A 27231-nucleotide genomic window follows, 5' to 3' on the forward strand; every position below is an offset into this window, starting at 1 on the left:
ACCCTTCTGCCAGGAATTGGCAGCAGCTGAAAGAGCTGGATTCGTTTATCTAGGGGTTCTCCCTGAAAACTTAAACAACAGCAGTTTCAGCCTCCACCCAAAGCTAAATGACCTTCTTTGGGTGCCCTGACAAACAATAAATCCTGCTCAAGGCATATCAAGGGTTTAAAACAAGGTTCAGGCTTTCAAGACAGAGAGAACTTTAGACATGAGAAAAAGGGAAGAAGAAAGGCTTGGAGTAAAGCCACGAGGGCCACTAATCAATAAAATAAATAATGTTTAAGTGTGATCCCTAACCTCCTTCTCCTCCTTGTCTCTAACACAAAATAAAGGTTTGCTCCCATTTCCAAGTAGATGCCTTGTCTCTTGAATATCACTGCTCCCTCAGAACTTTCCCCGTATTTGCTGCATGGCTTCAGTTTGGAGCTAAGCTAAAGAATGTAGGTATTACTGCCCACAACCCAGGAGAGCCTACCCTCTTGCCAGCCCACAGCCCCTTGCTCAGCTGCCCAAGCAGTGAACTAATTCAAGACACCAAACTGGCAGAAGAGGAACTCATGAAATACAAAAGTGAGCGGTGGATGGGTCTCTGCTGATTTAACTCCCTGTACTATAAAATGAAGATCAAAGTTGGCACTAAGGAAGTGGATGGCACAGGTGGGGACAGAAAGAAGAGCCAAATTGCTGTTGTGGCCCTTCTCACAAGAGACAGGTTAGGCTAGTTACTAACAGTTTGGGCTGGTGTAGTTTTAAGATGAAACTGCTTTTAAGCATAGTGGCATTTTTGTATGAATCTGCTGTCTTATCCTCATACAGACCAAATTTTGAGGAACCTGTTCTGTCCATGACCATGTAGCTAACAGAGCCATTCTGTCTCTAGATAAAGTTCAGCCAGCCTTCGCAGTGAGGAATCCCTCTACCAGCTAAAAGGAGGAAATGGGGCTTCTGCTGCAAACCTTAAAAACAATTTACCAAGGATGGAACCCTGGGGCTAGTTTTTCTGCCTAGGCAAAACTGCTCTGCCTTTCTCCCTCACACAGCACACCAGCCTGAGGGTTTTCCTGGTACCGCTCCTATGCCACACTGCCCAAAACAGGGAGGCTTTTACAATTCCTTCCTCGAGTAGCTTCCTTGAGTTTTTGGGCAGCAGGTTTAAAAACTTAATCACAGAATCAATTAGGTTGGAAAAGACCTCTGAGATCATTGAGTCCAATCTGACCAAACACTACATCAACTAGATTAAGGCACTAAGTGCTATGTCTAGCCTTTCCTTAAATATCTGCATGGACAGTGACCCCAACACTTCTCTGGGCATCCCATTCCAATGTCTAACCACCCCTTCTGTGAAGAAATCCTTTCTAATGTCCAACCTAAACCTCCTCTGTCACAGCTTATGCCAATTTCCCCTTGTGTCACCTGTTACTTGGGAGGCCAACCCCCACCTGGCTACAACCTTCTCCACTTGAATACAGCATTAAGGTCCCCACTGAGCTTCATTTTCTCCGGGCTAAACACCTTCAGTTCCCTCACCTGCTCTTCACCAGACTTGTGCTCCAGACCTTTCACCTTCTCTGGACACGCTCCAGCACCTCATCAGTATCTTTCCTGCAGTGAGGGGCCCATAACCGGACACAGCGCTTGAGGTGTGTAGGCTCACCAGCGCCGAATACTCTCACTGCCCCGGTCCTGCCGGCCACACCACTGCTTGATACAGACCAGGATACCGCTGGCATTCTTGGCCACCCGGACACGAGCTGGCTCATGTTCTGCCAGCTGCCGACCATCGCCCCGAGGTCCTTTTCCGCTGGGCCGCTTCCCGGGCGCGGTGCGGAGGAGCGGAGAGCTCGGCCCCGGGAGGCGCTGGAGGCACCCCGGGCCGCGCGCCCTCAGCGTCCCGGCCGCGGGCGCCCCCTGCCGGCGGCTCGTGCGCGGGGCGGGGCGGGGCGGCGGAGCCGTCCGTGGCCATGGCGGGCAGCATGGCGGGCTCCGTGGCGGGGGCGGCGCTGCGGCGAGCCAGGGTCGGACACCGCCTGGCGCGGCCGCCGGCGCTCGGCGGGAGGGCGGCGGCGGCGGGCTGGAGCGGCCCGGCGGCCGGAGGAGCGGTGCAGTACTGCGCCGAGCTGGTGCGGTGAGTGCCCGCCGCGGGGGACTGCGGGCGCCGGGGTGCGCGCTCCGCATTGCGGGGCGGCGAGTCCGGCACCGGGAAAGTTCGGCAGCGCTTCCCACCCGATGGGAACGCTGAGGAGTTCCCGGAGAGGGTGACTGGGATTGCCCAGGCCGCCCTCGGGCTCTCCTGGGCCCGAAAGCAGCCCGTGTGGGCCGGCGGGACCACGCCGCGTCGGGAGCATGGAAACCAGGCGCGTGTTTAGGCCGCGTGGATGATTCAGCCTGCATAGAGAATCGGTGATTAGTTTGTGTTGGAAGATACCCAGTCCAACCCCCCCGCCCAGGCAGGGTCACCTAGAGCAGGTTGCACAGGAAGCTGTCCAGGTGGGTGTTGAATGTGTCCAGAGGGACACTCCACGACCTTCCCGGGCGGCCTCTCCCGGCAGTACCCTCCCTCTCCTCCCGCCCCTTCATGGCTGCATTTCTTCGGAAGTGTCGAGCCTTTCTGTTTCCTTGTATCAGCGTTCTGGAGAGCAAAATCACCGATCTGGATGTTTAGAAACATGGGGTGTTTTCAGTTCTTGGCTACTGAGAATTAGCCATGCTTCCTGAGTGCTCCTTGGAAAAACGAGCTAAAGCAGAGGGCATCTGACAGCTGGAGCAGCTTCTATCTTAAACGCAAGAGGAAGGTTATGTTTCCAAAATATCTTCTTTTTCTTTTTTGCTTTTTTTGTCAAACTCAAAATGCTCCCAAGAGGAGCACGAGTGCAGTCAGACACTTCCAGGTCTGGCTACTTTTCCTTTTTGGATTCTGGGCCATAATCAATGTGTAGGGCCCCTTGGCTGCTTTGGAGCTCCCAGGAATTTGGTTCTTTGTAAAGTAAGATGTTAAACAAGTCTTCTAGTAAAGACCTGGGTAATTCCCTTTGTATACAACAGTATTTGAACAATACTGTTGTTCCAGATGACTGACAAAAGCTGGGAGAAGGGTTCCATGTGTGTATAGAAGGAGTGGAACAGGATTATCTTCTCCAAACTGGTGCTTGTAAAAGACAGAAAGGTATGTGTGGTCTGCAGTAACGTCTGAGGTAGGAAAACTAAGGGAAAGAAGTGGGGCAATCTTAAATGTTCACCAAGTGATCACCAAGAAGCTGACCTGTACAGATGCACCAGAATGCACAGTCACATTGCACTTTTCATGATTTTCAGAATACAGCTTCCTTTTCCTAGTTATTCTACCCAGGATTTGTTTCTCTGATACTCAGGAGACCGGAGGCTGTGTGTACAGCCAATATACAGGTGAAGTTAACATCTGCAAGTGAAATGTTTCTGGTAACAAGCAGCTATGAACAAAGTAGTTAGGTTCCAATGAGATGGTTGAATTAGCTTTTTTTTAATACGTATTTTTGTTAAATTATAAAAGGACTAATTAGAAAAATAGTCAAGCATTCAAAATAATAAAATGAAAGGTGGTTATGCTTTTGGCATAATTTGGTTGAAGCTGCTGTTCCCAGTAGCTCACATATTGTGTGGAAATAATAATTATAAAAAATAAGTCAAAGGAATTATTATTCAACAGAAATAAAACACTCGAGGTTATACAAGTGTCAGCAACTCCCTAGTTCTGAATTTGAGTCTCTAACACATTAGGAAGTATAACTGCTTTAATAATGTATACTGGTTTTTGCACTGTGGAAGATGCCCTTTCTCTTGAATCTTCCTTTTTCTGTTAAACAGCTAAATTCACTTCAAGTTATTTGACTAAAAATATGTTTCCCTTATGGGTATGTTTTATGTCTCTTACTGTCTATGATGTCTGCTCTCAAAAACAAGCTTGTGGATTGATGGCTTTATTATGAATTCATTATAGGGAAAGTCCAGTTATGGCCGTTACTAATTTTTCTTCTGTCTGTGGGCTCATATGTAAGTTTATATTTATTTGAAAACTATGAAAACACTCAATACTTGACTTAAGGTCATTCCCTCCTTTCTCCGTTCCTTACACTGATACATGAAAAGGGTTGGGATGGAATGTGATTTATAGCAATATCAGTTTTATTTTACTAAGGATTAATGGATTTGCTGCACTAAATTTTTAAGTTTGGAATAATTGAAAAAAACCAAAACCAAAACCCCACCATGTCAGCACCATTACCACAGGGAAGACAATTTTCTGTGCTGTGTTACTGTGTACTTTGTGTAAGGTATTTCTTTGTTTCCTTTTGGAAAGTGGAGGTGGTTCTGTGTTGTTTGAGAGATTGGAGCTGGGAAAATGTGGCTGTAAACCATGCAGCTGTGTCTAGGGTGAGCAATACTGGGTATTTCTACAATTAATCTTGAAAAAATATTAGGTTTTGAACTGATAATACTTTTTAGAAAGTATCTTAACTGTAGGAGGTCTAATGCATCTGTTCTGTAATATGAAGTTATTCTTTAAAGCCTACTACAACTCAAAGATGTAATTGTTTTGGTTGATATTTTCTGGATTTGCATCAAACTCTAAAAGAGTTTGACAACAGTTGCAGAAACTAAGCATTTGCCAGTTTTCAGCTGCTGGGTGTTGTAAAGTTAAGCATCTCTGTTAAGCTTCATTTCCTTTTTGTTTGATGGTAAAAGTAGCAACCCTGATAACCCTTGTGTTTAGTTTGGCTTTCTATTTTAAGGTCATATTCAAAAGAAATATGAGCACATGCAAGAACAGCAAACTTAATGAAAATGAGTACATGTGTTTTCCGTGACAACCTGCTTCTCCTCCAGTCTCCAGGCCAAACTTGGGAGTTCGTCTTGTTCTAAGTAAGAGTCAGGTTTCAGGCTTATCAGAAAGTACACAAAAATGTTGTTCAAAACAAGCAGCTTAACTTTTCAGAGGTGGTCTTTTTGTTAGCTGGAGCGATTTTCTAGTTTATGATTCTGAGCACTGTGTTTTTAATTTGGTGGCACACCCACGTGGCCAGACAAAGACACAGCACTCCGGGTTGGCAGCGAGTTACCTGCATCAAAACTGCCAACTACCGGAGGTTTTGTGCTTTGAATGTAGTTGCCAGTAAACAAAAACATAATGGTTAAGCAAGCACTCTTCTGCCAAGCTCCAAAGCAGCAGTCTTTTAAAGAAATGTGGTTTCGTGTTTGGAACAGAAATCTGCAAGCGGGACAGTCTGGATTCTCTTTGCAGTTCTGTCAGAGCCTTGCTTCATGGCTTTAGCTAGATATATTGAGATGTGGATTTCAGAGGTGCACTGAGAGTTCAGACAGCCTGCCCTCTATATTGGAGTCGGTCTTATTTTAAAACAAGCCTAAAAGCTGCTACTTTTGCAAAGTCAGAGTTTTGAGCTATAACTTTCTGCTACTCTTGCAGGAGTTCATACCTAATTGACTTAGAGATTTAAGTAACAAATGTGCATTTTGATTCTTTCATAGGAAACGTGACTATGAAGGGTTTCTGTGTTCTCTGCTGTTGCCTGCGGAATCCCGAACCTCTGCTTTTGCCTTGAGAGCCTTCAACGTGGAACTGGCTCAGGCAGGTATTAAAATACATTTGTGAACTCTGGAAGTTTAAAATAACAATTTTGATATTCTAAGTTAACACTTGTAAGTACTCTTTCTGTAGTAGGTGGTGTTTTGCCAGGATTAACTTTTATACTGTCAAGGTCAATGAATAAATAGTGCAGTACAAACCTCCAGTTTTGAATGACCCATGGAAAGTACCCAGCCTGCCGTATTATTTTGCTTATGTGTATAATTTTTATGACTCTTTTTCATTATGCATTTTAAAATTGAATTATAAGAGGCAGTGGTTCTTGATACTGTTACGCAGTTGCATCTAAATTCAGACCTCACATGCAGTTAATGGGTTAAGTGCAGCTAAATCCTAACTATAGAAGGTTGGTCAAACAATGGGATGCTATAATCAGGACCAAGTCTTTGTTGGCAGAAGCAAGGTGATGAAAAGGCTGCAGGAGGGAAGTTTGTTGTTAGAGAGTTGTGGGAGAAGAGTGGCTGCAGTCTCTCCCCTTTGCTAGGTGGCCAGAAACTGCCAGTGCAACCAGCAAAGTTGGCAGTGCTTGCCAGAAAGGAGTGATCCAGGAAATGAACTGGCCAGGCAAAACCCCTGGCCAGTTTCTGTAGGCTGTGCTTCTGGCAGCCCATGGTGTGCCCTCACACGCTGCTGTCACCACTGCTTTTTTTCCTTCAGGGAAGAAAGCTAAGGTGAGGGTTGCCCAGCACTTAATCTCTGTGGGGTTTACAATCGGGTTGTGGTGAAGATTTCGAATTTACTCTGTAGTGTTCCTAAGCTTTATGAGGAATAAATGTCAAGTCAGAACCGAGCTCTTTCCCTGCAGAGTTTGACTATGTCCTGTGTCTGTCTTTTCAGCATAGATAGACCAAGTGTCTTAAAAGACAGTGAATTTCACTCCAGATGTATCCTTTCCAGATTAAAGACTCCGTAACTCAGAAGACTACAGGTTTGATGCGGATGCAATTCTGGAGGGATGCTGTGGAGGACATATACGGTGATAACCCACCACATCAGCCCATTGCTACAGAACTGTGGAAGGTAAAATGCACCTTTCTTGTCCTAAATTTGCTTTAATATTACTTTGGGAAGTAATGTCAGTGTTTTGTGTGTGCTGTGCTGCATCTGTTTTAACCAACATTTTGTGTTTCCAGCACAAATCCAGAGCAGAGCCCCATAAAAGTGCTGTGAAAAAAATTGACTCTATCCCAGCCAAAACCAGTACAGTATTCAGATATAAGTTAGATTCTGGGATGCCAATTGCAACCCTCTCCAGTAGCTAAGACTGTCAGTAGTACTCCTTTCTCACAAAACAGCAAATTGGTTTTGAAGGGGAAGAAGAATGGTCTTTGTATGGTTCCTCTAAAGGAAGACCAATATAATACAATCCAAACAGAGCTGCTTGCAAAAGAAGATAATGAAAAATAATTCAGAAACTATTTTTAGGAGCTCTGATGGCTCTGAGCACTGCAGAGCACTGTAGTGGACTAACAATTCAATGCGACTTGGTGATTTTTGCAGTCAAGATGGGATTTTATTTCCATATTTCAGGAAATACCCCAAGAGTGGCCTGTTTGAAGCCCATGACTTCACAAATGTCCAAGAATGTCATTGCAATTCTTAGAAAAAAGGATTTGGAAAGACACCTAAACTCACAAGTATTGCAGAGCTGTATATAGAATTAATGTGTCTTCACACATCATATTCTATGTATACTTCTTTGTTGCTATTGAGTTTATATGAAGGCAATGTGATTTTTCCAGAATAAGTTTAATTTATGATATTTAAATGTGTTCCTGAAGTTTTGTATATCCCAGAATACTTGCATTTGGGTTCCAAATTTTTATCTAGTAAAGTAGATAAATAGCGTTCCGTAGTATTTCTATTATTAGTAATAGCTCAGCTCTTGGTGACTTTAATATAAACTTACACGGCAACTCTATGATCTTACTTTTCTGTCTATTTTGAATGTATGAAAAGTGAGGCCTAATTCTCTGTTCATTTCTGTGCAAGAAGCCAATTTTTCAAACTTTGGAGAAGTGAGGACCCATCTGTTTGAATGAAGGTAACTTGAAATGAATGTAATGTGCAAATTGGGTAATTTAGCAGAGTTGAGTTTGGTCTTTTAAATCTTGACCTGTTCGTATTTCAAGGATTTCATTTACAAAATGATACTTGAGGTGAAAAAGTGAGACTGAAAGCTGACATACGTAGTTATAACTTAAAATTTGCCTTTTCATATACCAAGCACTGTCTCAAGCAGAATTTGTTGAATCAACAAGATCTGGTCTTGTCAAGCCTTGAAAAGTATTTATTAATATGGTGGATGTAAAGAAGAAGTTGAAAATGAGCTCTAAGGACTAAATTGTGAGAGAACTGCTCTGTAAATTTTGTTTATAGATGTTTTTGTGTGTGATTGTAGCCTTTCTGGCAAGGTGTTCTGAAAAATTCAAAGTGTGGAATTAAGACAATTGAAGGTAAGTTGATAGAATGAAGTGGCACAGGAAGGAAGTCAAAATAAGACAAGAACCAAAAGAAGAATGAATGAATGAATATGAGATGCTGTGAGATTTTTTTAAACAAACCCATACTATTAATTGTGTTGCTTTGTTAGCATTCTGCCTTTGCAGTACATATTGGTATGTTGTGCTGACATTTTCTTGAGAATTTACAGGGGAAATATTTTTATTGCTGGACTCTGGAGGAAAAACTGTTCTTTTTGGAAAGTGAACATAGTTATCTGCAAATATTTTGTGGGAATATATGACTCCAAGAATAAATTAATTTCAAAAAACGTTTTTAAAGAAATGCTTTTAGTTAGCTGGCTTGATGTCAGGTATTTCATTTTATGTATGGAGCAGCTTGTAGTAAATGCCAGTTGAAAATTTTTCTATTTGAAGAAGGTTCTCATTTGCCACTGACATGCTACTTTGATTTAACCCAGTGAATACAATTCTGGTATTAAATACCTAAAATGTATTTCAGCCTTCAGAATGCAGTACTATCATCACTTGGTATACATTAACATGGAGGTTTTATTTCATAATTTTCAGGCTGTCAAGAGGCATAACTTGACTAAAATGTGGTTCATGAAGATCATAGATGAAAGAGTAAGTGTTTACCCTTCAGAGTCTGATTCTAGCTTTAGTCATATTTAGGTTTTCTTTTCCTTTTTTCATATGTTTGTGTGTAAAACAAAAGCTTATGTAATTTTCTAGACAGCAGTATTTATTTTTAAAAATTATATTGCTACATTTTTTTAAATTCTTCCTTGATGCTACTCTTCATAGTTTCTGTTCTTTCTGCCAAAATGGCTAATAGAATTCTTTGTTTGTTTTTGCCTTAAATTGATGTAGTTTGTGAGTTCATGTGGATATAAAATCTCAAAAATTAAATGACTTATCTGAACCCTTCTGCCACACTTTCATGCTACTCCTTATCATGGCTGTGGAGTTTTTTCTAAGCAGTGGTGGAAACTGGAACGTTCAAATCACATGAAGTTTAAAATAGTCACCTTTCTTTTTTCCTGGGGAAAAACAGGATTAGGAGTATCACTGGTACAGTAAAGTTGCTACAAACTGACACAAGGACAAGAATGAAAAGCAGAGGGCAGGAATCTCCTAAGCTAATTTTGCTGCTAAAGTAATGTCTCTTGCAGCTGTAAATTGAGCAAATTGATGATTAGTTACTTACAGAGGGTCATTGCTACCTAAGACTTCAGACTTTCTAAATATTAAGTTTGTTTATTAGTCTTAAGAGTGGTATGTTTCAACCACAGAAACCCCTAGGACAGGAAGAATGCTGGAGGATGTTATAGTTTTGGTTGTATTGTATTGTTTGGGTGTATTATTTATTAGCGCCACTAAGTTGTTCAGAGGGCTGGAACACCTCTCCTGTGAATACAGGCTGAGAGATTTGGGGCTGTTGATTCTGGAGAGGAGAAGGCTCTGGGGAGACCTTAGAGCACCTTCCAGTACCTAAAAGGAGCTTACAAGAGCTGGAGAGAGACTTCTGATAAGGGCATGTAGTGATAGGACAAGGTGGAATGGCCTTGAGGTGAAGAAGAGTAGGTTTCCATTAGATCTGAGAAAGGAATTGTTTACTGTGGGGATGGTGAGGCATGGGAACAGGTTGCCCAAAGAGCTTGTAGGCTCTCTGTGAGGTGTCCAGAGGTTGGGTGGACCTCTGAGCAGCTTGGTCTGGTAGAAAGTTTCCAAGTCCATGGCAGGGAACTTGGAGCTAGATGATCTTTAAAGTCCTTTCCAACCCAAATGGCTCTATGATTTTATGTTTCTATGGTTTTTTTACATGACTTTAACACTTGTGTGTATTTCATACATTTATTTTATGTCTTTAAAAAATACATTCTTATTTATCTAATTTTCTCTCTGCTTCAGATGCAAATTAAATATTAAAATTGACAACCCTATAATGTAAGAATACCTTACGATGTTTCGTTTTGGCTGTTTCTCTTTTTTACAGAGAATTCTGATTTCATATTATTGCAGAAAGTTGTATTTGCTCCTATAAGCAGACTTGTCTGCAGTTGAGCAAGCAGTTAAGCTTGCTTTAAGCTTTAATTACTGCTTCTATCTGAATTTATACTCCCTCACTCTGTCTTTCAATTTTGTCCTTTTTTTTTTGTTTTTGGTAGTGCCTTGGGTTGACATGACTGTAGTAATAAGCCTGTACGAACAGCAGTTATGTTTGTGTTCTACTGAAGCTCCATGTTTATATTCCAGGAGAAGAATTTGGATGATAGGGCGTACCGTAACATCCAGGAACTTGAAACATATGCTGAGAACACTCAGAGTGCTCTCTTGTACCTCACCTTGGAAACACTGGGTAGGTGTTTTCCCCTTCCTAGGTTTTGCTGATGACTCATTAGTGCAAGTACAATATCTACTGATACTTCAAAAAGCCCTTTCTTTTTCCACTGGAGTTTAATTTCAGTAAAAGTTGTCCTGGTTAGAACTTCAGTTGGCTTTTGAATGCTGAGCCATAAATGTGGAATTGTACTGTAGCTGTCCTAGAACTCTGTGCTTTCTTTGGAAGCTGCTCAGCAGAGATCTCATTGAAGTGGAGTTTCCTACTGTTCTTTGTTGCTTTGTTTTCTCTGTTCTTGCTCCTCTTATAGAATGTGGTAAATTCAGCTCTTCACTGTATTTCGATTGTCCTACTTGTTAGAATACAAAGTGCTGTAAGTATCCTGCAGCTGTTGTTCTATATTGCAATGATGGACACTGATTATCTTGAAACAGCCAACTTTCCAATCTATAAACTTCCTTTGGTGATGTTGTAAATTTGGGTCTGAATCCTTTCCTCTTCCTAGAAGTAGGTTAGCTATCAATAACTGAAGGGCTAGAAAAAAATGCAGCAAAGATGATCCCTGTGATGAAGAGCTACTATCTGTGGCATGTCTAATGGAAGAACCACAGATTGGGAAAGAACTGTTCATTTGTAGTGAAGAAAAGGGTAATTTTCATTTAAGCATCTGTTGCATCATGGAAGTATTCCCAATATGAGCTTAGATGTAAAAAATGGTGAAAATTATTATAATTATTACTTAGTGTTCAGTATTGTAGTAGCAATATTTTCCTCTTGCTTACCAGACTAATCTGATGAAAGGCAAATAGTGATGTCAAAAGAGTTAAAAAATACAGGAAAAAGAGAAGTAAAAAGAGAGAGATGTGAGTACATTCTTCTTTGGAAGAATCAAGGAACTTATTTCTTAACATCTGATGTTTGCTTCCTTAGTAGGAAATAAGTGAAATGTTGCAAGCATCTTTCTGAACCTCTTATTCTTCAGAAATGGAGGAGTGAGAAATGCCAGTGTCTTCCATTATGAGAAATCTTGAATGAGTTCAGTCATGCTTGGATCACTCACTCCTTATCCAAATCAGATAAAACTGTTTTTGAAAATTTGTATGGAGACTCCGGATATTCTAAGTGTTCTAATAGTCATGTTTAACTTTTCTTAAATGTACAAATGTAACAAAATATCTAAGTAAAAGTTTTATTCACTGCATATTAAAAAGTTAACTTCTGTGATTTTTTTTCCCACAAATGGAGAAATTAATGAAATTGCTGCTTTCTTGGTGTTGCCCATCAGCAGTGTTTTCTAGACTAGGTAGACCTGGTTTCATTCAGGTCATGTTTGCTAAATTTCTTGTGCTTTTTAGACTCTATTCCTGAGAAGTCTGTCTCTCCCAGTACTAGTGCTGTTTTATTCTTGCTGATTTCAGGTTATTTCTTTTATCAAGCTCATTTTGACTGGTAATTGTGTAATCCAAAGTCCTGGTACTTCCTCTCAACTCCTGTAATTTAAAAATATTAGTATTTGTGCTCTCTTAACTAATTACCCAAGTAGTTAGTAAATAATATCCATGGATTCCTCCAAACTACACTTTGCTTTCTGCTGCCATTGCCAAAATCAGTCCCTGTAGTCTGGGTATAGTCACTCTTTCACAGAGGATTCTGAGACCAACTGAAGACCCAGACACGCTTCTGCAGTGAATCTGGTACCCTCAGTGTTATTTCCAGATGTCAGTTAGGCTCATTGATCTGTAATTGCTGTATCCTCATTTCTTTCTTTGTAGAATGCTACTTCTGTTAGAGTTTTTTTTAAATTCAAATTTTCATTTTATCTCAGCTTTATAGTCAAAGCCAAGCTTGTATGGTCTTGCCGTGAAGAGCAATGGTGCTGCTCTGCCACACTCATCTCTCTTTCAGGTCTCACAATTGTGTGACTATGCAGTAACTAACATTAGTTTTCTGTTGTTTTAGTGATGTGATTCAGTTTTCCTCATTGCTCCTGACAGCACAAGGGATGGGGCAGAAATATAGATTTGGGGGGTGAAGCATAGGAACATTCTCTTTGACCTCACTACACTGATTAATCAGCTGCAGCTAATCATGAAACCACACTGTAAGCATTAATGCTTGTCAGGAATCTCACACTTGAATGACTTTCTGGCAGGAAAAGCAGTTCTTGGAATACTGTTATCCTGGGAGAGGCTATGCCAATGAAAATGAGTTTGTGTACGAGTGTTATATCTGGATAGGTGCAGCACTGCTAAGTATACCATTTGCAGATACAGCCAACAAGAGGCATCTTGCTCCTGGATGTGGAAATGAATGAATTTTCCTGCTGTTTTGGACCTCTCAGATGAGATCTCAAAGCAGTTTATGCACATGGACAGTTCTATTGTGGACCAGTGCAAGTAGCTTTCCTAAAGTATGACTGTGATACATTTCAGAGAAGACCATACCCCTCAAAAGGTCTGACTGCATGTTTCTAAACATACTGTTTCTGCAATTTTAGGTGTGAAGGACATCCATGCTGACCATGCAGCCAGTCACATTGGGAAAGCACAAGGCATAGTTACCTGTTTAAGGGCAACTCCATATCATTGTACAAGACAAAAGGTCTTTCTTCCCATGGACATTTGTATGTTGGTAAGAGAAGCAAATAGTCTGGAATTGAATGGTGTAGTTTTTCTAACTGTGTCTTAAGGCTAGATATGAGATCATAATTGATTATGCCAGAAATAAATGGTATGCTTTTTCTTCATTTTTACTCATTCTGCTGTAGCCTGCTAATAATAATAACCGTGCCATTGTCACAGTTTTATATCATTTGGCAAGTGAGAGGAGTGATCTTCAAGAAACTCTAGATTTCTCTTTGGGGTTTGTTTGTTTGTTGTTATTAAATGTAGTAGTATTTTATTAGTTTTTATTACTGTATTACCAGTAATGTATAAAATAGACATTTCCAGTAATGTATGAAAATGCATGTACGGAATAGGGTTTTGTATTTTGGGATTGGGTGTGTGGGTTTTTTTTCTTGTTTTTTTTCCTATCACCGTAAAGGAAGCACTGTGAAAAATTCTACTTTTGAAAAGTCTTCGTGTGCTTCTCTTTATTACCTTTCCATAATGTGCTGGTAGTTTTTGGGGTTTTTTTCTGTTTCATATTTGACAGTTATAGGCCTATATTCCATACATTTCTGTAGGAGATGGTATAGTCCTCCAGTCTAAACTGTACATCAAATTTGCATTGAAACTTAGAAGATCTTGCAGTTTAGGTAAAATGGGATTAAAACTCAGAATTTTTCATTAATGTTCCATGGGTTAATCTGTAGGCATCTCAGCTGTTAGTCTTCTATTTCTAGACTTTAACTGTTAATGCTGTTCTTTTTCAACTTCACCAAAATTTATGCAGTTATGGTGGTTGTGTTAGTATTTTCCAAATATAATTTCAATACAATTAAAAGTTTGAATTGCAAATTTAGTAATGTAGGTAGCTGCAAAAAATGTGGATTCTAATATAGGTCAGGGTTATAAGACTGCAGAAAGGAATTGCACTCTCCTTTCAGCCCTTCTGGGACTGCATGCTATGGGAGGCCTTCCAAGTTTTCAGCTCTTCAAACATAGCCTGAAAATTCACTCATTCCCTGCCATGGAAGGTGTTCTGCAGTGAAGCTGTAAAAACAGCTTGTATCCCTTCTGTGCAGACAATTGTATAAGCATTTCAGCTGCTGGCAAGAACTGTGGAATTCTCCTGAGCCTGTACCTCCTGTCAAGCCTTTCCTTCCACCTTCATAAAACTCTCAGATGCCTTAGTGTTGTTGAGAGGGGTGGACAACTGGTGCCATTCTGAATATGTAATATTCTGTCTTAATATTAGTCACTATAGTTGAAGAATAAGTTTGGAGTTGGCTTTTTGGGGTTTGGAAGGGTTTTCTTGTGGTGGTTCTGGGGTGGGTTGATTGGTTGGTTTTTGGAGATGGCTTTGATGTTTTGTGGGTTGGGGGTTGGTTGGTTGGGTTTTTTGCAAGCTTGGGATATGCACACCAATCCCAAGATTCAAAAGCCAACATGGCTTCTGTGGTAGCTGTTACTGGCTTTCTTCTACTTAATATTGATTATTGGATTATTGTTTTAAAAATTAGCTATCTAAACTTTAAAATCTGACTTTTTTGTCTTACTGACCACAAAATTTTAGGAAACAAACTTATGCAGAAAGTCTGTACCAACTGTTCCCTTTCTTCTCTTAATTTTTTTTTTCCAAGTGACTGACCAAAAGAAAGGGAATTAAAAAATGAGAGAGCAGTGATAAAACATTTAGGCTGTTTTAGTCTTTAGTCCTTGGCTTCGTTGCTGGGACAGATTTTTGAGAAGCACAAATGGAAACTTGATATTTATAGAGTGTTTTTTCTCTTTTTTGATTTTGGTTTTCCTTCCTATGTCTAGCATGGAGTTTCACAAGAGGATTTCATAAGAGGCAAGCAAGAGAAAAATGTGAGAGATGTAATATATGACATTGCCAGCCAGGCCCATATTCATCTAGAACATGTGAGATTCTTTTCTTTTAATTTATCTAAATAAATATAACTGATGTTAGTCTTCACAAAGCATTTGTTGTTAGAAGACTTAAAGCTGCATACTTAATTTCAAATATTTTGCCTTTTTATTATTTTAAGAGTTTATATTAAAAAATTCCACCACACAAAAGATTCAAATATTACAACTATTTCTGTATGAATATTATCTCTATGTATAGGACACAACTTTACTCACAGCCAGGTCCAATTTCATATTTATAAATGCTGCCAAAAAAATGTACTTTTAATAAGTAGAGAAAATAAACTTTACGTGCCAGCACTGGATAGGCAGCATAGAAAGCACATCTGCATATGGTATTTCACAGCACAGTGGAATGGCTCCCAGGAAAACAGGGCATGTTGCCTTTAACTGCTGGTAAGTGTGTGTGGGAGGGGGGATTCATTCCCTAACATGACCAGCCATGCCCAAAGCTATGCTGGGAAAGGTGCTTTCTGTTTATTTCTTTTCTGGCATGCAGCCAAGTCAGTTAGGAGAGTCTGGTTGGAACAGTGGATGATGGGCCCTGAAGAACTGCAGAGTCTTATTCTATTTTTTCTTTCATGCTTTTATTCTGGCTACATTTTGAGGTGCTTGCTAGTACACAGCATAAAAGCAGAAGAATGTTTTATTGGCAATTTTTTGTCTGCCTCTGGCTGGAAAACAAAGCACTGCAAAGAGTTTCTTATGTCTGCAAGTACACGTACACTTTTAGTATTACACCCAATGGTTCCAGTCAAGGTAGTCTGGAAAGATACTACTTCAGAGTAAAGAAATGCCAGATTTATCTCTGCATTTGCACCATTAATATAATCCTCAATTACAGCATTATGTGTGATCACAGTATCTTAAGCAATAAAAATAGGAAAGTCCATCTTTTTTCAGCAGGTCAAATGTGGCATCCCTGGTTTGTTCAGTCAGTGCCTACTGAGCTGATTAATGTTTTTATTTTTTGTTAATAATGTACATATGCTAGCCTCCAGTATCTAAAGGGGACCTATAAGAAAGCCAGAGAAGGGCTTTTTACAAGGACATTGAGAGCAAGGGAAAATGGGTTTAAACTGGAAGAGAGCAGGTTTAGATTAGATATTAGGAATAAATTCTTTACTGTGAGGGTGGTGAGGCACTGGAACTGGCTGCCCGGAGAAGCTGTGGATGCCCCATCCCTGGAAGTGTTCAAGGGCAGGTTGGGTGGGGCTCTGAGCAACCTGGTCTAATGGGAAGTGTCCTTGCCTGTGGCAGGAGGGTTGGAACTAGATGATCACTTCCCAATGATCACAACCCAAACTATTCTATGATTCTGTGTACCCTTAGGGTTTATTTTTCACACACTAATTCTAATTCGCATTTAAGGCATTCCTGTTCATTATTCCTGTTGTTTAACATAATTCCTGTTGTTTAACCTGATTTCTCAATTTTTGTGGTCACATGCCCAAGAAAACTGTTTGTTCCATTTAGAAGCAGGGAACAAAGTACAGCATTGAACTGTCAATTATCTTTGTTCAAGCTGAAATATTTTGATTTTCTTTTCTTTTTGTTTTTTTGTTCTCCACCCTTCAACCCATAATGTACAGTGTATAAAACCCATTGCCATTAGTTGCAATTTTGGCTTGGAAAAATACCAAGTGCATGGCCTGAAATGCCTCCATATCAGGGATGGGAGGTGTGGAAAGTGAGTAATGTGTATTTATGGTCCACATATTTACAGTTTGGTTGCTGGTATTGTATGGAAAATTCGGAACAGAAGCAGGAAGAGAATTTGGTTCTTTAGAACCTTTAGATAATTTGATAATTCATAGTGCATCAGTCCCCTGGCTCCTGACATGCGCCTGCCAACTTCTGAAGAGAACAGGCCTCCTTTCTTCCCACTTCATTCCTAGAGCCCTGCCCGTGTTATGTACTGGGAGGGTCCTGTGGAAAATATGCAATGTGATCATGTAATTGGAGACTGAAAAGTATAAATACAAAGATACCATTAGGGCAGCATTAGCATTTTGTTCAGCTGAATGTTGATCCTGGCACTTGTCCCATTTTCTCCCCCCCTTTTTTTTCTTTAATGGATGGGTTATATCATCTTAATTAATTTTATTTAAATCCTCTCTGAATACTTGCTTCTAGTCTCCCATTGTCAGTGAATAGTTGAAAGTGCAGGAACTCTAGAGTATTCAAACCACTTGAACTGGCCATCATTGGCAGCAGTAATAGAGTATTGGCCTCCTTCATAATCAGATGGTCTTTGACAATGCAAAGACAAGGATGCTTTCTGCCTAATGGATGAAATGTGCTTTTGCTGGCAGCATATGCTGGGTATTTCAGGACTTTAGGCAAATCTAATGGGCTGGTGCCTTGAAATGCATCTGTTCAGCTGTTTAAAATAACCATTTTGTTATGCCTGAGGGTCTTCACAGCCACTTACCCTTTGTTTTAGTTGGGATTACAGGGTAGGATAAAGTTCAAACTTGCGGAGAGATTTCAGCTATCTCAGCAATTGTTGCACAAACCAGGTATTTTAGAGGATGAGGGTAACAATTACTGGCCCCATTTCACAGTCAGAAGACAGAAAAATCTGAAACACTGAATCGAGTCTCAGCCATGTAACATGAAGCATATTGTAGTTGTGTGGCCCTTAATCTTGAGAAAAAAAGGAGTGTGGTCAGGTCTTCCTGACACTACAACTGCTGACCAGCAGGTGGCAAAATATGATAATGAAGATTGCAGTTTTCCTTAGGAATTGTGTGTTTTATCAGCATAAAAGCATATAACATGCTCTGTCAGTCCCCTAAAGTGTTCCCTTTGAAAGCCTACAAATACATTCAACCTCTTTCTCTTCAGCGCCCCTTTCCTGATTCCTCTTGTGAAAAAGGGTCTCCCTTTTGGCTTTTTGTCTTTCTCAGTTGTGCTACATCATTATGGGACTCAGTTTACCAAGGGAGATAAAATGCTTTCTGAATGACATGTGACCCTTTCTGGGTTGAGAAGGTCAAACAGGACTACTTTATTTTTCATCTTGCAATTAATAATAGAAGGGCAGAGCATTAGACCAGGGAAGAACATTTTTCTGTTTTAGAAATAAATATATACACACACACACAGAGCTATTATTATATCACAAAACTTTGAAATAATTTGTCTTCTGAAAAGATTGATAATTTTTTCCTCCTAAAGTTTCAGGCTCATTTTCTCAGTTGTCTGGAAAGGTATGTGAAGAACTAAACAAACTCACACATTCTTATCAGTATTTAGAGAGAGGTAGTTTGTTTTAGCCTGTAAGAAAAGGCAAAACAAGGAGGGGTTTTGTTTTTATAGTCAGGCATTACAGGAAGACTTGTTCAGCTCTGTTAAATGTACTGAATTGAATATGAGTTTAAATTGCAGATTTGATGCAGCTGTGCTTTAGATTGTTATATGTAGATACTGAGGAACTGAGATAATTTCGATGTCTCAGAAATGTAACCAAAGCATTTGCAACTGCATTCCTGGGACTGATGGCAACATTGAACCAAAAAGATGCACTCAGTAAAATGCATTTCTGGTCTCCCATCATTTCTGTCTATTGGGAAAAAAAAAAAAGGTTAAAGTGTATTTACTAAACCAGATGCAACTTGGCACTTAGTTGGAACAAGGCATGCTAATTCTTGGTTTATAGTATAGTCTTGAGCTCTGTCAAATCATGTAAGTATTTTAGCAAGCCTCTCCCACTATTACATATGTTTGTTTACTATTGTACACAGCTTTCATGGAATTGAATGTTACAGTTTCAGCTTTCATGGAATTGAAATGTTACAGTTTCAGGATGTCGGAAAGGGGTAATGCTGGTAATACAGTTTGTTGCCTCTAAGCATGATATGTAGAACTTGATGTTTAATCGGAAATGTTAAATTCTTCTGATAAGTACTTTGTGTTTTGTTTTTCCCTCCCACCTTACCCCTTTTACTTTTAGGCTAGATCTTTCAGTAAGAAAGTTCCTGTGAAGGCGTATCCTGCTTTTTTCTGTACGGTGGGTGTGATATATGCACTCTTTAAGTGATGGACTTACTACTGTGCTGATACATTTGTGAAGAGTATCAAATTAAGCATGGTTAACTACTACTTCATGTGTCTCTTTTGGGAGGATGTAGTACCTAAAACTCATAGAAATCATAATGTGTGCCTGACTGTAGAACCTTACAGTTTTGATCAACATTTCTAATCCTTCTCTTTTAACTACATCATTCTACTGAAGATGTCTGTTTATTCATAGACTACTGTTCTGATGCAAGAGCCCCAAATCCTGTCTATTTTCATAATTTGGTGTTTGGTTTACTAAAAGATAACGCTTCTCTTCACAAAACTTGACTTTTTTATATGCTTGGAATGGGATGATTACACTACCATTTAATAGCACAGGCAAACTGTCCAGCCTTTTTTGCAGTTTCTCATTCAGTTACTCATGTTGCTTTTTAAACTTAATGTGAAATTACTTGTGTGCACCATGTGTATTAAGCTTTTTTCTTCTTTTCTAGGTTGCTTTAGATGATTATTTATATAACATGCGAAAAGTGGACTTCAATATATTTCATCCAAACTTACAAAAGAAGAGTACATTATTACCATTGTATTTGTATATTAGATCTTGGAAAAAAACATATTAAAGTTTGTTTGGGTATTTTAATATGGATTCAGAGTGCTGAGTTTTTTTCTTCCGTGTCTTAACTTGCTGGAATTGTGAAGTGTCTGAATTCACACTTCTGCAAAATGCAGTTCCAGGGAAACAGCAGATGAACATGAACTGTAGCTGTCAGCTTGCTGGCAGTAGCTAAGTTTCTTCTTGGAATATTATGTTGATATCTCTTTTTCACTTGTCTGCCAAGTCATATGTCCTTGTCTGAGATTGCTTTTCGTGTCTTTCCTGTAATAACAGCAGTATGACAGAATACTTGGACAAACACTTTGCTAATGGATACTTCTGACAGTGCTGATTCTTTGCTGAGAAAAGGAAAAAGAAAAAAGACTGCTTTGTTTGTGCCCAAAAACAATTACAGTAAATGCCTTATTAATCAGCTAAGTAGTTCTATTTAGTGCAGGTGCAGGCTTCCTGCAAGTAATGATGATGCTTCAAAGTTGGAAGAATGAGCATGTGAATTTGAATGCAAGAAAACTGCTAGGAAAAGCTTTAGCAGAATTTATTAACTGTATGTTGAGATTGAGCATTGAAGTGACTGCAGGTAGTGGGACGATAGCTTTGCAACCAAGAAAGAGAGCCCGTACATTAATATGTATGGATTAGCATGGATAAAACAAAATACATTTTTTTATCTCTGGTGTTTTCACTCTGCTCTTGGTTTGGCTGTATCTTCCTCCTCGCCTCATCTCCATTGTTGCCCACAGCAGTCATTGCAATGTGGGTTTGACTGCCCCTTTGTTGAGTATTCAGCATGTCTCTCAGGACACACTTCTGCGTGGCTTCCCTGAATTCCTTTTCTTTGGTACTGTGAAAGTAAATTCCTGAATGTTTCAGGTAATTTTAGTCCCCTCTCTCTAAAGATACTGGTCTGGGTCTTTTTGTGGGAAATTACTAGGGGTTTTGTACTCGGTGTCTCTTACGATCAAGGTAAGTATTTCTGTATGATTTGTTATATAGTAAAATAATGCTTCCTGAAATTTAGCTTGATTCAGTTGCACAAATCTGGTAGTTTGTTCTGCCCTCATCCTTGTTCTAGTAAATAGTTGCTTTTCCTAGAGATTTTTTTTTCTTAAATAGGCGCTAGTCACCCCAGATGCTTGGCTGTACAACAACATCCTGTATTTTTGTGTAAAATGTTACATAATGAATTTCTGCAAACAAGATCGATGGCTTTTTTAATCACAAGCTGTCAGCATGGTGGAAATCTTTGGAACCAGGCAGTAAGTATTTCATTTGGTGATTTTGCTTTACATGTTTGAAGTTGGTTTGTGATCTTGGTTAATCTGCAGTTTTTTACTCCTGAGTAAGACATTTCTCTTTGAATTTGTTCAGCTTAGGATCCTAGTTTCTGTATTACTAGAGGTGGAATAATCAAGGTGATGCAAACCAAGAAGAATCGGTATGTGCTGGATTGGGAGCATACTGGCTGTTGTCTTAATGCAAAATCTTTACAAGCTCTGTCCACTTTTCAGATCAGCTGCAGTATTGTATCACTGGTGTTTCTGAATGTGGCAGAGAGGTCTGGTGAAAAGAAAATGCTTAGTTCCTATGCAGGCACTGCAGCTCTTCCTGCCAAATGAAGAGCAAAGACTTAGGCTGTGTTGCTGCTACCAGGCCAGCTGCACATTCACTCTGTTTATTTTGTGATCTGGAGCAAGCATTACAAAGTGTTCTTTCTGCACTTGGTCACGTTCTGTTCCAAATGTGCTGACTTAGGACAGTTGAGGCAGACCTGTCTGTGCTCTTAAAAGAAATCACTCTCCTGTAACATCTTCTCCCAAGGCAACTTAGCAACAAGGTAAGAGAACACAGCCTTAAGCTGTGCCAGTGGAGGTTTAGGTTGGACATTGGGAGGAATTTCTTTGTGGAAAGGATTGTTTAGCACAGGAACAAGCTACTCAGGGAAGTGGTGGTGTCACCATCCCTGGAAGTGTTCAAGAAATGACTAAATGTGGCACCTAGTGCTATGGGTTACATTACAAAATGGAGATCAGTCAAAGGTTTGACTCAATCTCAGATCTTTTCCAACCTAAATAGTTCTGTGATTCTGTAATACTTCCTTTCTCATCATTGCAGGTAAACAGCAGCCTCCTCTGCCTTGACCATCCTCCGCCTCTTCAACCTAGCAATTTCCCAATTTTCCTCATAGCAATATCCTCTGAAGGACAGGTCCTTCTCCAACCTTTTCCAATCCATGCAGAGCTGTAGCTAGGCCCATTCTTGACCCTTTCCTCAACTGTAACCTAGGTTGGCAGCTTCTCTCTTACAATGGACTGGGATAACCTTATTAACAATGCAACTCTATTTATGCACAGTTCTAACACTGGATTTTGAAAAAAAAATCTGAGAAAAGTAAGTATTAATATTTTGCCCAAGATGAACTTCAGGTCACTAAACTTCAGGTTTAAAGCCATCACCACTGAAAATCGTTCCTTTTTTAGTTATTATTAAATAAAACATGCAAACAACAAACCAAAACAATCCCACCCTAATCCATCATAAAAACTGCTAAGACATTAATAGCCAACATTACTAGGAGATTGTCAGTGGGCTATTTTGAAATATAAATAGCCCTTTTACATTAAAAATCAGGAGAGAAACCAGTGTCCCAAAATTTAGTTCACTAAAAGCAAGAGGAACAGTCTAAACCAGCTGGTTTAGAAACAAGGAAACAAGTCATAGGCCATTACAGATTGAATTATTTCACAAGCTAAATATCCCTCCCATAACTGTTTGAATTTACATTGGTTAACAACCAACTGAATTTGCAACTGTACAAGTATCAAGAAAATGTCCCACTTCAGTATTAACAAAATTGAAATCAGACTTACTCTGAGCTCAGGGTAATCAAAAAATACTCCCCATGAATAAATTTTCTTTGTTTTCCATCACATACTTGTGATGCTCTGTCCACCTGAGAATATCTTCCATGAACCATAGGGCATACCCACAAATCTGCAGCAACACAAATATCTTAAATCAGGATTTCTCTGTATTTGGAATACAGTAGCTGAAGTATCCCATACCTTGAGTGGTCTGCAATAACAGAACTATTACCATTTTTTTCACTAGGAAATGCTTGACTTACACTTTCTGGAGAAAGTCACAGCTCCATAAAAATGAGAAACTTGGATACAAAAAAAAAGCTCCAGGGAAAAAATGTTATGTTGCAATTACAGCACTGTACAGTAGAGCTCCAAGTAATTTAGGTTAGGAAAAACATCTTGCTTTGCAAACTTTAGGACATAATTATTCCATTTCACATGTAACATTGCTTGAAGTACAGCTTTTTATCTTACACTGTTTATTACTGGGAAGCTACTAATAGAAGAAATGAAAGCCAAGAGATTATTTTTCAATTAGGTACCATTTGAAAACCAAACTTCAGCATCAAAACAACAGCAGGTGCTGAAAAACACGAGTTTGGCTGGTGTAACTAGAGGGGCCGCAGCATTATGCAAGAAACTGCTGATTTGGTTTAAACAGGACAGAAGTAACAATGGATGCAAGAAAGTTAAAACCTAATAAATACTGTAACTGTCCTCAGCAAGAAAAAAGGAAATAAAAGAGAAAAGGAGCCCAGTTTAACTTTCACTTGCTGTTTGAACCTGTATTTTTGGAAGTTTGAGCTCTTTGACAACCTGACATTTCACTCTCCTTGCTTAGGTGTGACTGTTTAGGAAATGTGATACTCTTATTTCCGGAAGGAAACTTAGCCACGAGGATCACTTTTTTTTTTTGACCCATTTTTTCAGTTGTCTTTGACATTTTAATGTTCTCCCACAGGAATATATTGGGAGGATGCAAACGGAACTTTCCTGGGAAAAGAAGGAGGAACACAGTTATCTGAACCACTTACATTGAGCCAAGAAGGAAATTCTGACTTGCTTAGGCAAGTTTACTCTGTAATTCTCCTGACTCAGCTAACAGCAGGTAATGAACCACTTCTGCACCAAGAAGTAGCTCTCAGGAAAAAAAAACAAAACAAAAAACAACAAACCAGCTTTTACAGCTAAAGGTCCCCTCCCACACTCTTTTCTTTTGGACAACCTGAGCTCATCAGCCTTTGGAAAACATATTGCAGCAAAACTTTTCATAAAAACTTAGTGTTTCATGAAAAAAAACAAAACAAAAAAACAACTAAAAAACCCCTTAATTTCAAAATTAGTCCAGTGACCAGCCTCCACAAGCCTATCTATAACATGATGAGGAAAAAACAGGTACTTAATGCCACACAATCTTCAACAGTTAAAACGAGCAGCCCTCAGGGCACCCAGCTTACTGAGCTGGAAGAAGGGAATTATGTTCTTTTCCAAGGAGTTTTCCTCTGGCAGCATACAGTGTTTCACTGCACACTGCCTAAGATTGATAAGAAAGACTGAATGTTTATTACAAGTACTGTAAAATAGTTCTAATGTATCCTGATAGTGCTGATACCTCACACAGGTATTTTAGGAATCTGTTGAGAATCATCACTCTCTGACACTTTCCTGAGGATGGATTTGACACCTGAGGTGCAGAGAAACTTGAGATGGAGTGTGCAGGAAGTGGAGGGGTTGGATTAAACTTTGTTTTACATGCATTTGAACATGTGCTGTAGTCAGCTTTTATTTCTCACAGGCAGTTGCCATCCACTTGTGTTAGTAATGTGCTAAAGTCCTGCCTGTTGCTGCAGAAAATAGTTGTCTAGAATTGCTTCCATGGATGATTCCATCATGGGAGTTGGTATCTAACTTTGGTATAGGCAAGGTAAGGTATATCTAAGGGAAAAGAGGGGAAAAAATTAATAATATCATTAAGTTGTGAATGTGACTGTTACCTGGGCTTTGAGATGAGTACTAAACTTGGTCATACTTGCACGAGACTTTGCTGGAGTCACATCCTTCTGATTTTCCTGGCATAGAAAACTCATTAAACTGTATGAAATAATAAGAAAATCTTTGAAAGCAATCCTTCTGATGCCACCCATATCAAAGCGGAGACATCTCTTCTGCTTCTTTTCCTCCGTTGTTTATTTACTTTCTTTTCCTCAGCCTCTGGCATCTCTCTCCTGAAGACTCATTCAGAAAGACCTGCAGTCTTTCACCTTAAATCTGCATTTCTGGCACAGTAACATAAAATATTTCTACTGGTTCACTCTAGAGAAAAAAAGCACGTCCATCCTCTTATCTTTCATCTTCCCTTTTGCCCCATGCTGACTTTGCTTATGTTTTCCAAGTGCTTCTTTCCAAAAACTCACCAACTGCCCCATGTCAGACACTCATCTCCTCCTATACAATAATGATATTCTTACTAAGTCCTAAATTCCTTTCAGGAAATTTGGCACCCAAATAGAAATGGTGTTGATGTCTGGCAAGAACTGACTGTTGAGTCAGGGTCTTGGCACACTTCTGGCTCTCTGCTATCAGCAGACTGTAAAGTCATGGTGAAGGATGGAACAAAGTAATAATGAAAAAACCCACATAGTTTGGTTACACATAATACTCTGGTGGATTATTTTTCTGCACTTGGCTAAGGTGTAACAGAAACACGGTGACAGTTCTGTTCATTTGAAGTTCAGAATCTCAGCTTTAGACATATATCCTAGAAATAAAGTAATTGGAAACATTTGGCCTCAGACCTGCAGAACAGTGAATCTTTTTGTACTTGCTAAACAGGGATTTTAGGGGGTTTTGGTGGTTCATCTTTGCAGACAGACTAGCTTGACTTGTTCCTGAAAGCATTTTTGGCCTCTGATCATAAACAGAATTGATACAATTTCTTGCATTAATAGCAAACAAATCAAACCTTCCTATTAGAAAGCCAATGGAATTCAGGGGAAAACAAAACATCAGAAAAATAAAAAAACCAAACCAAAACAAAACAAATGCACCTTTAAGTCACAAGCCCTTGCTTTTGGCATGCTGTGGTCTTTTCAAAGTTTGCAAATGCCTGCATGTGAAGAAAGGTTTGAGTTATTTATGCTTCCTTTCTTCACCTGAAGTGCTAACTTCGTCCTTTCTTTTACAGTAACTGCCTTTTGGTTACTTAAAAGCACAGAAGCTTGTCTATTTATTTTTTTTGTGTTTAGTTTTAGTTAATTCTTTATACTTTGTATTGCTTTACATTGTAGGGTCTACCTACTAGGCAAAAATCACAGGAGTAGTAAAAATTCCATTTTTGTTTCACAGTACTTCCTTCATGAAAATATCCTCTGGGATGCTCTTTGCTTTCTTATTTTTATTTTTTACTAAAAGTTAGTTGCTTAATGAGTGGAACTGGTGCCCTTACGTGAAACTAGGCTGTATAAATGGTGATATTCTGAGAATAATGCATGTGCTGTGATGTCCTGAGAACCTTGCATGCTGCAAGAGTTGTGGTGTTCAGTGTGTGTGAGACAGTGCACACACATGTGGCCAGAAAAACGGGTCAGTTCTTGTCTCCCTGCCACCTTTATATGACTGCAGTTGTCTGGAGGAGTTGGTAATTAAAAAACATCCCATGTCCATTGGGTTGCATGAAGTATTAAACACCCATTGAAGAGCTTTCCTCTCAAAATACATATTTTTCTCACTTTCTCCCAAATAAGGGAAAATTAATTTAGCAATATTTAGTTAGAAGTTATTTACAGATTGGATATAGGATAATTTAAACATTATTAATGTATTTTATATAGCCATAGGACTTATTTGTGAACTGAGTTTCATTGGCTGGTAACTGATTAACTGAGAAAAAAAAAGACTGAATGTTTCTGTTGTCTTATAGAATGTTACTACAGTTCTACCATGAACTTTTTGCCTGGAGAGATGGTCTTTATTTCTGGTCTTTGGCTGTATCAAATACCTTACCTGAAGAGTTACATTTTCTGCTTAGGTCAGATCTAGTCCCCTTCAGCTGCTGGTCCCTGCTCACCCTGCTGTGTCAGACTTGTATTACCACAGGTAACACAGGAAAACTACTTTTTTTTTTTTTACCCTGGTTCTGGGTCCTGATGGGTTTTTTTCCCCCAAAATATGTAGATGGCTGAATAAATAGTTCCAACATTATTGAGAGAGATGGTGGGTTCCTAGAGCCTTTGAGGCATAGGAGCCAGCCCTACCTGTAACCTCTATGACAATGACACTTTCCCAGGACTGTAAATTTAATGCAAGTAAAATTAATTATAATTTTTTTAAATGCCTGCAGCTTTAGCAAGTAATAAATACATCCCATCTCCCACCCTCTCACAGTAGTCTCCTCTTGATGAACAATTTTGTGCTGTGGGGTGTCAGTGCTACTAGCCTGAATTCCTGACTTTTCTCTCTGGGTGAAATTACTGGCTAGGAGAGGTTAGTGGCTGAGGTAATGTGATAGAAAATATGAATCCATAGGACTTGGACCGTTTCTTTAAGCAAAGGTGCTCTGAAAAGAGGTGGGGGAGGATAAGAAATCCAAAAAGCCTCAATTTAAGTGGCAGTAGATGAGAAGGTGTTTGATCTGCAGAGATAAGGCAGAGATGTCAGCTGTCAGCTGTCTCTGTATGATTTTCCAAGGACTCAACCAACAACCTGCTGAGGTGTTGTGAGCACACAATGTTGTCTAGCAAT

At 39.5% G+C, this 27231-nt stretch overlaps 1 protein-coding gene across 3 annotated transcripts; it reads left to right on the forward strand.

Annotated features, from left to right (window-relative positions):
- Positions 1-1976: 1976 nt before the first annotated feature.
- Positions 1977-19634, forward strand: NDUFAF6 (NADH:ubiquinone oxidoreductase complex assembly factor 6). Of its 3 annotated transcripts, none has more exons than XM_062503076.1 (9): positions 1977-2128; positions 5524-5623; positions 6539-6661; positions 8674-8730; positions 10363-10465; positions 12945-13078; positions 14875-14976; positions 18944-19000; positions 19506-19634. In XM_062503076.1, exons 1-9 carry the CDS (start codon positions 1977-1979, stop codon positions 19632-19634), a joined length of 957 nt encoding a protein of 318 aa, XP_062359060.1. The 3 variants fall into 3 exon arrangements, with proteins under 3 accessions (XP_062359060.1, XP_062359069.1, XP_062359077.1); XM_062503085.1 differs by lacking the exon at positions 1977-2128 and adding an exon at positions 4812-4899 and having other exon boundaries at positions 5524-5627; XM_062503093.1 differs by lacking the exons at positions 1977-2128; positions 5524-5623; positions 18944-19000 and having other exon boundaries at positions 6542-6661.
- Positions 19635-27231: the final 7597 nt, after the last annotated feature.

Source organism: Cinclus cinclus, chromosome 1 (genome assembly GCF_963662255.1).
Source record: "Cinclus cinclus chromosome 1, bCinCin1.1, whole genome shotgun sequence".
Taxonomy (NCBI): Eukaryota; Metazoa; Chordata; class Aves; order Passeriformes; family Cinclidae; genus Cinclus; species Cinclus cinclus.

What these genes read in the sequence shown, in the direction of transcription:
- NDUFAF6 (XM_062503076.1), top strand. Translation starts at nt 1,977, where the DNA reads ATGGCGGGCTCCGTGGCGGGGGCGGCGCTGCGGCGAGCCAGGGTCGGA. An exon ending in TACTGCGCCGAGCTGGTGCG is followed by an intron (nt 2,129 to 5,523) that starts GTGAGTGCCCGC and finishes ATTCTTTCATAG; the next exon opens with GAAACGTGACTATGAAGGGT. An exon ending in CCCATATTCATCTAGAACAT is followed by an intron (nt 14,977 to 18,943) that starts GTGAGATTCTTT and finishes TTTTACTTTTAG; the next exon opens with GCTAGATCTTTCAGTAAGAA.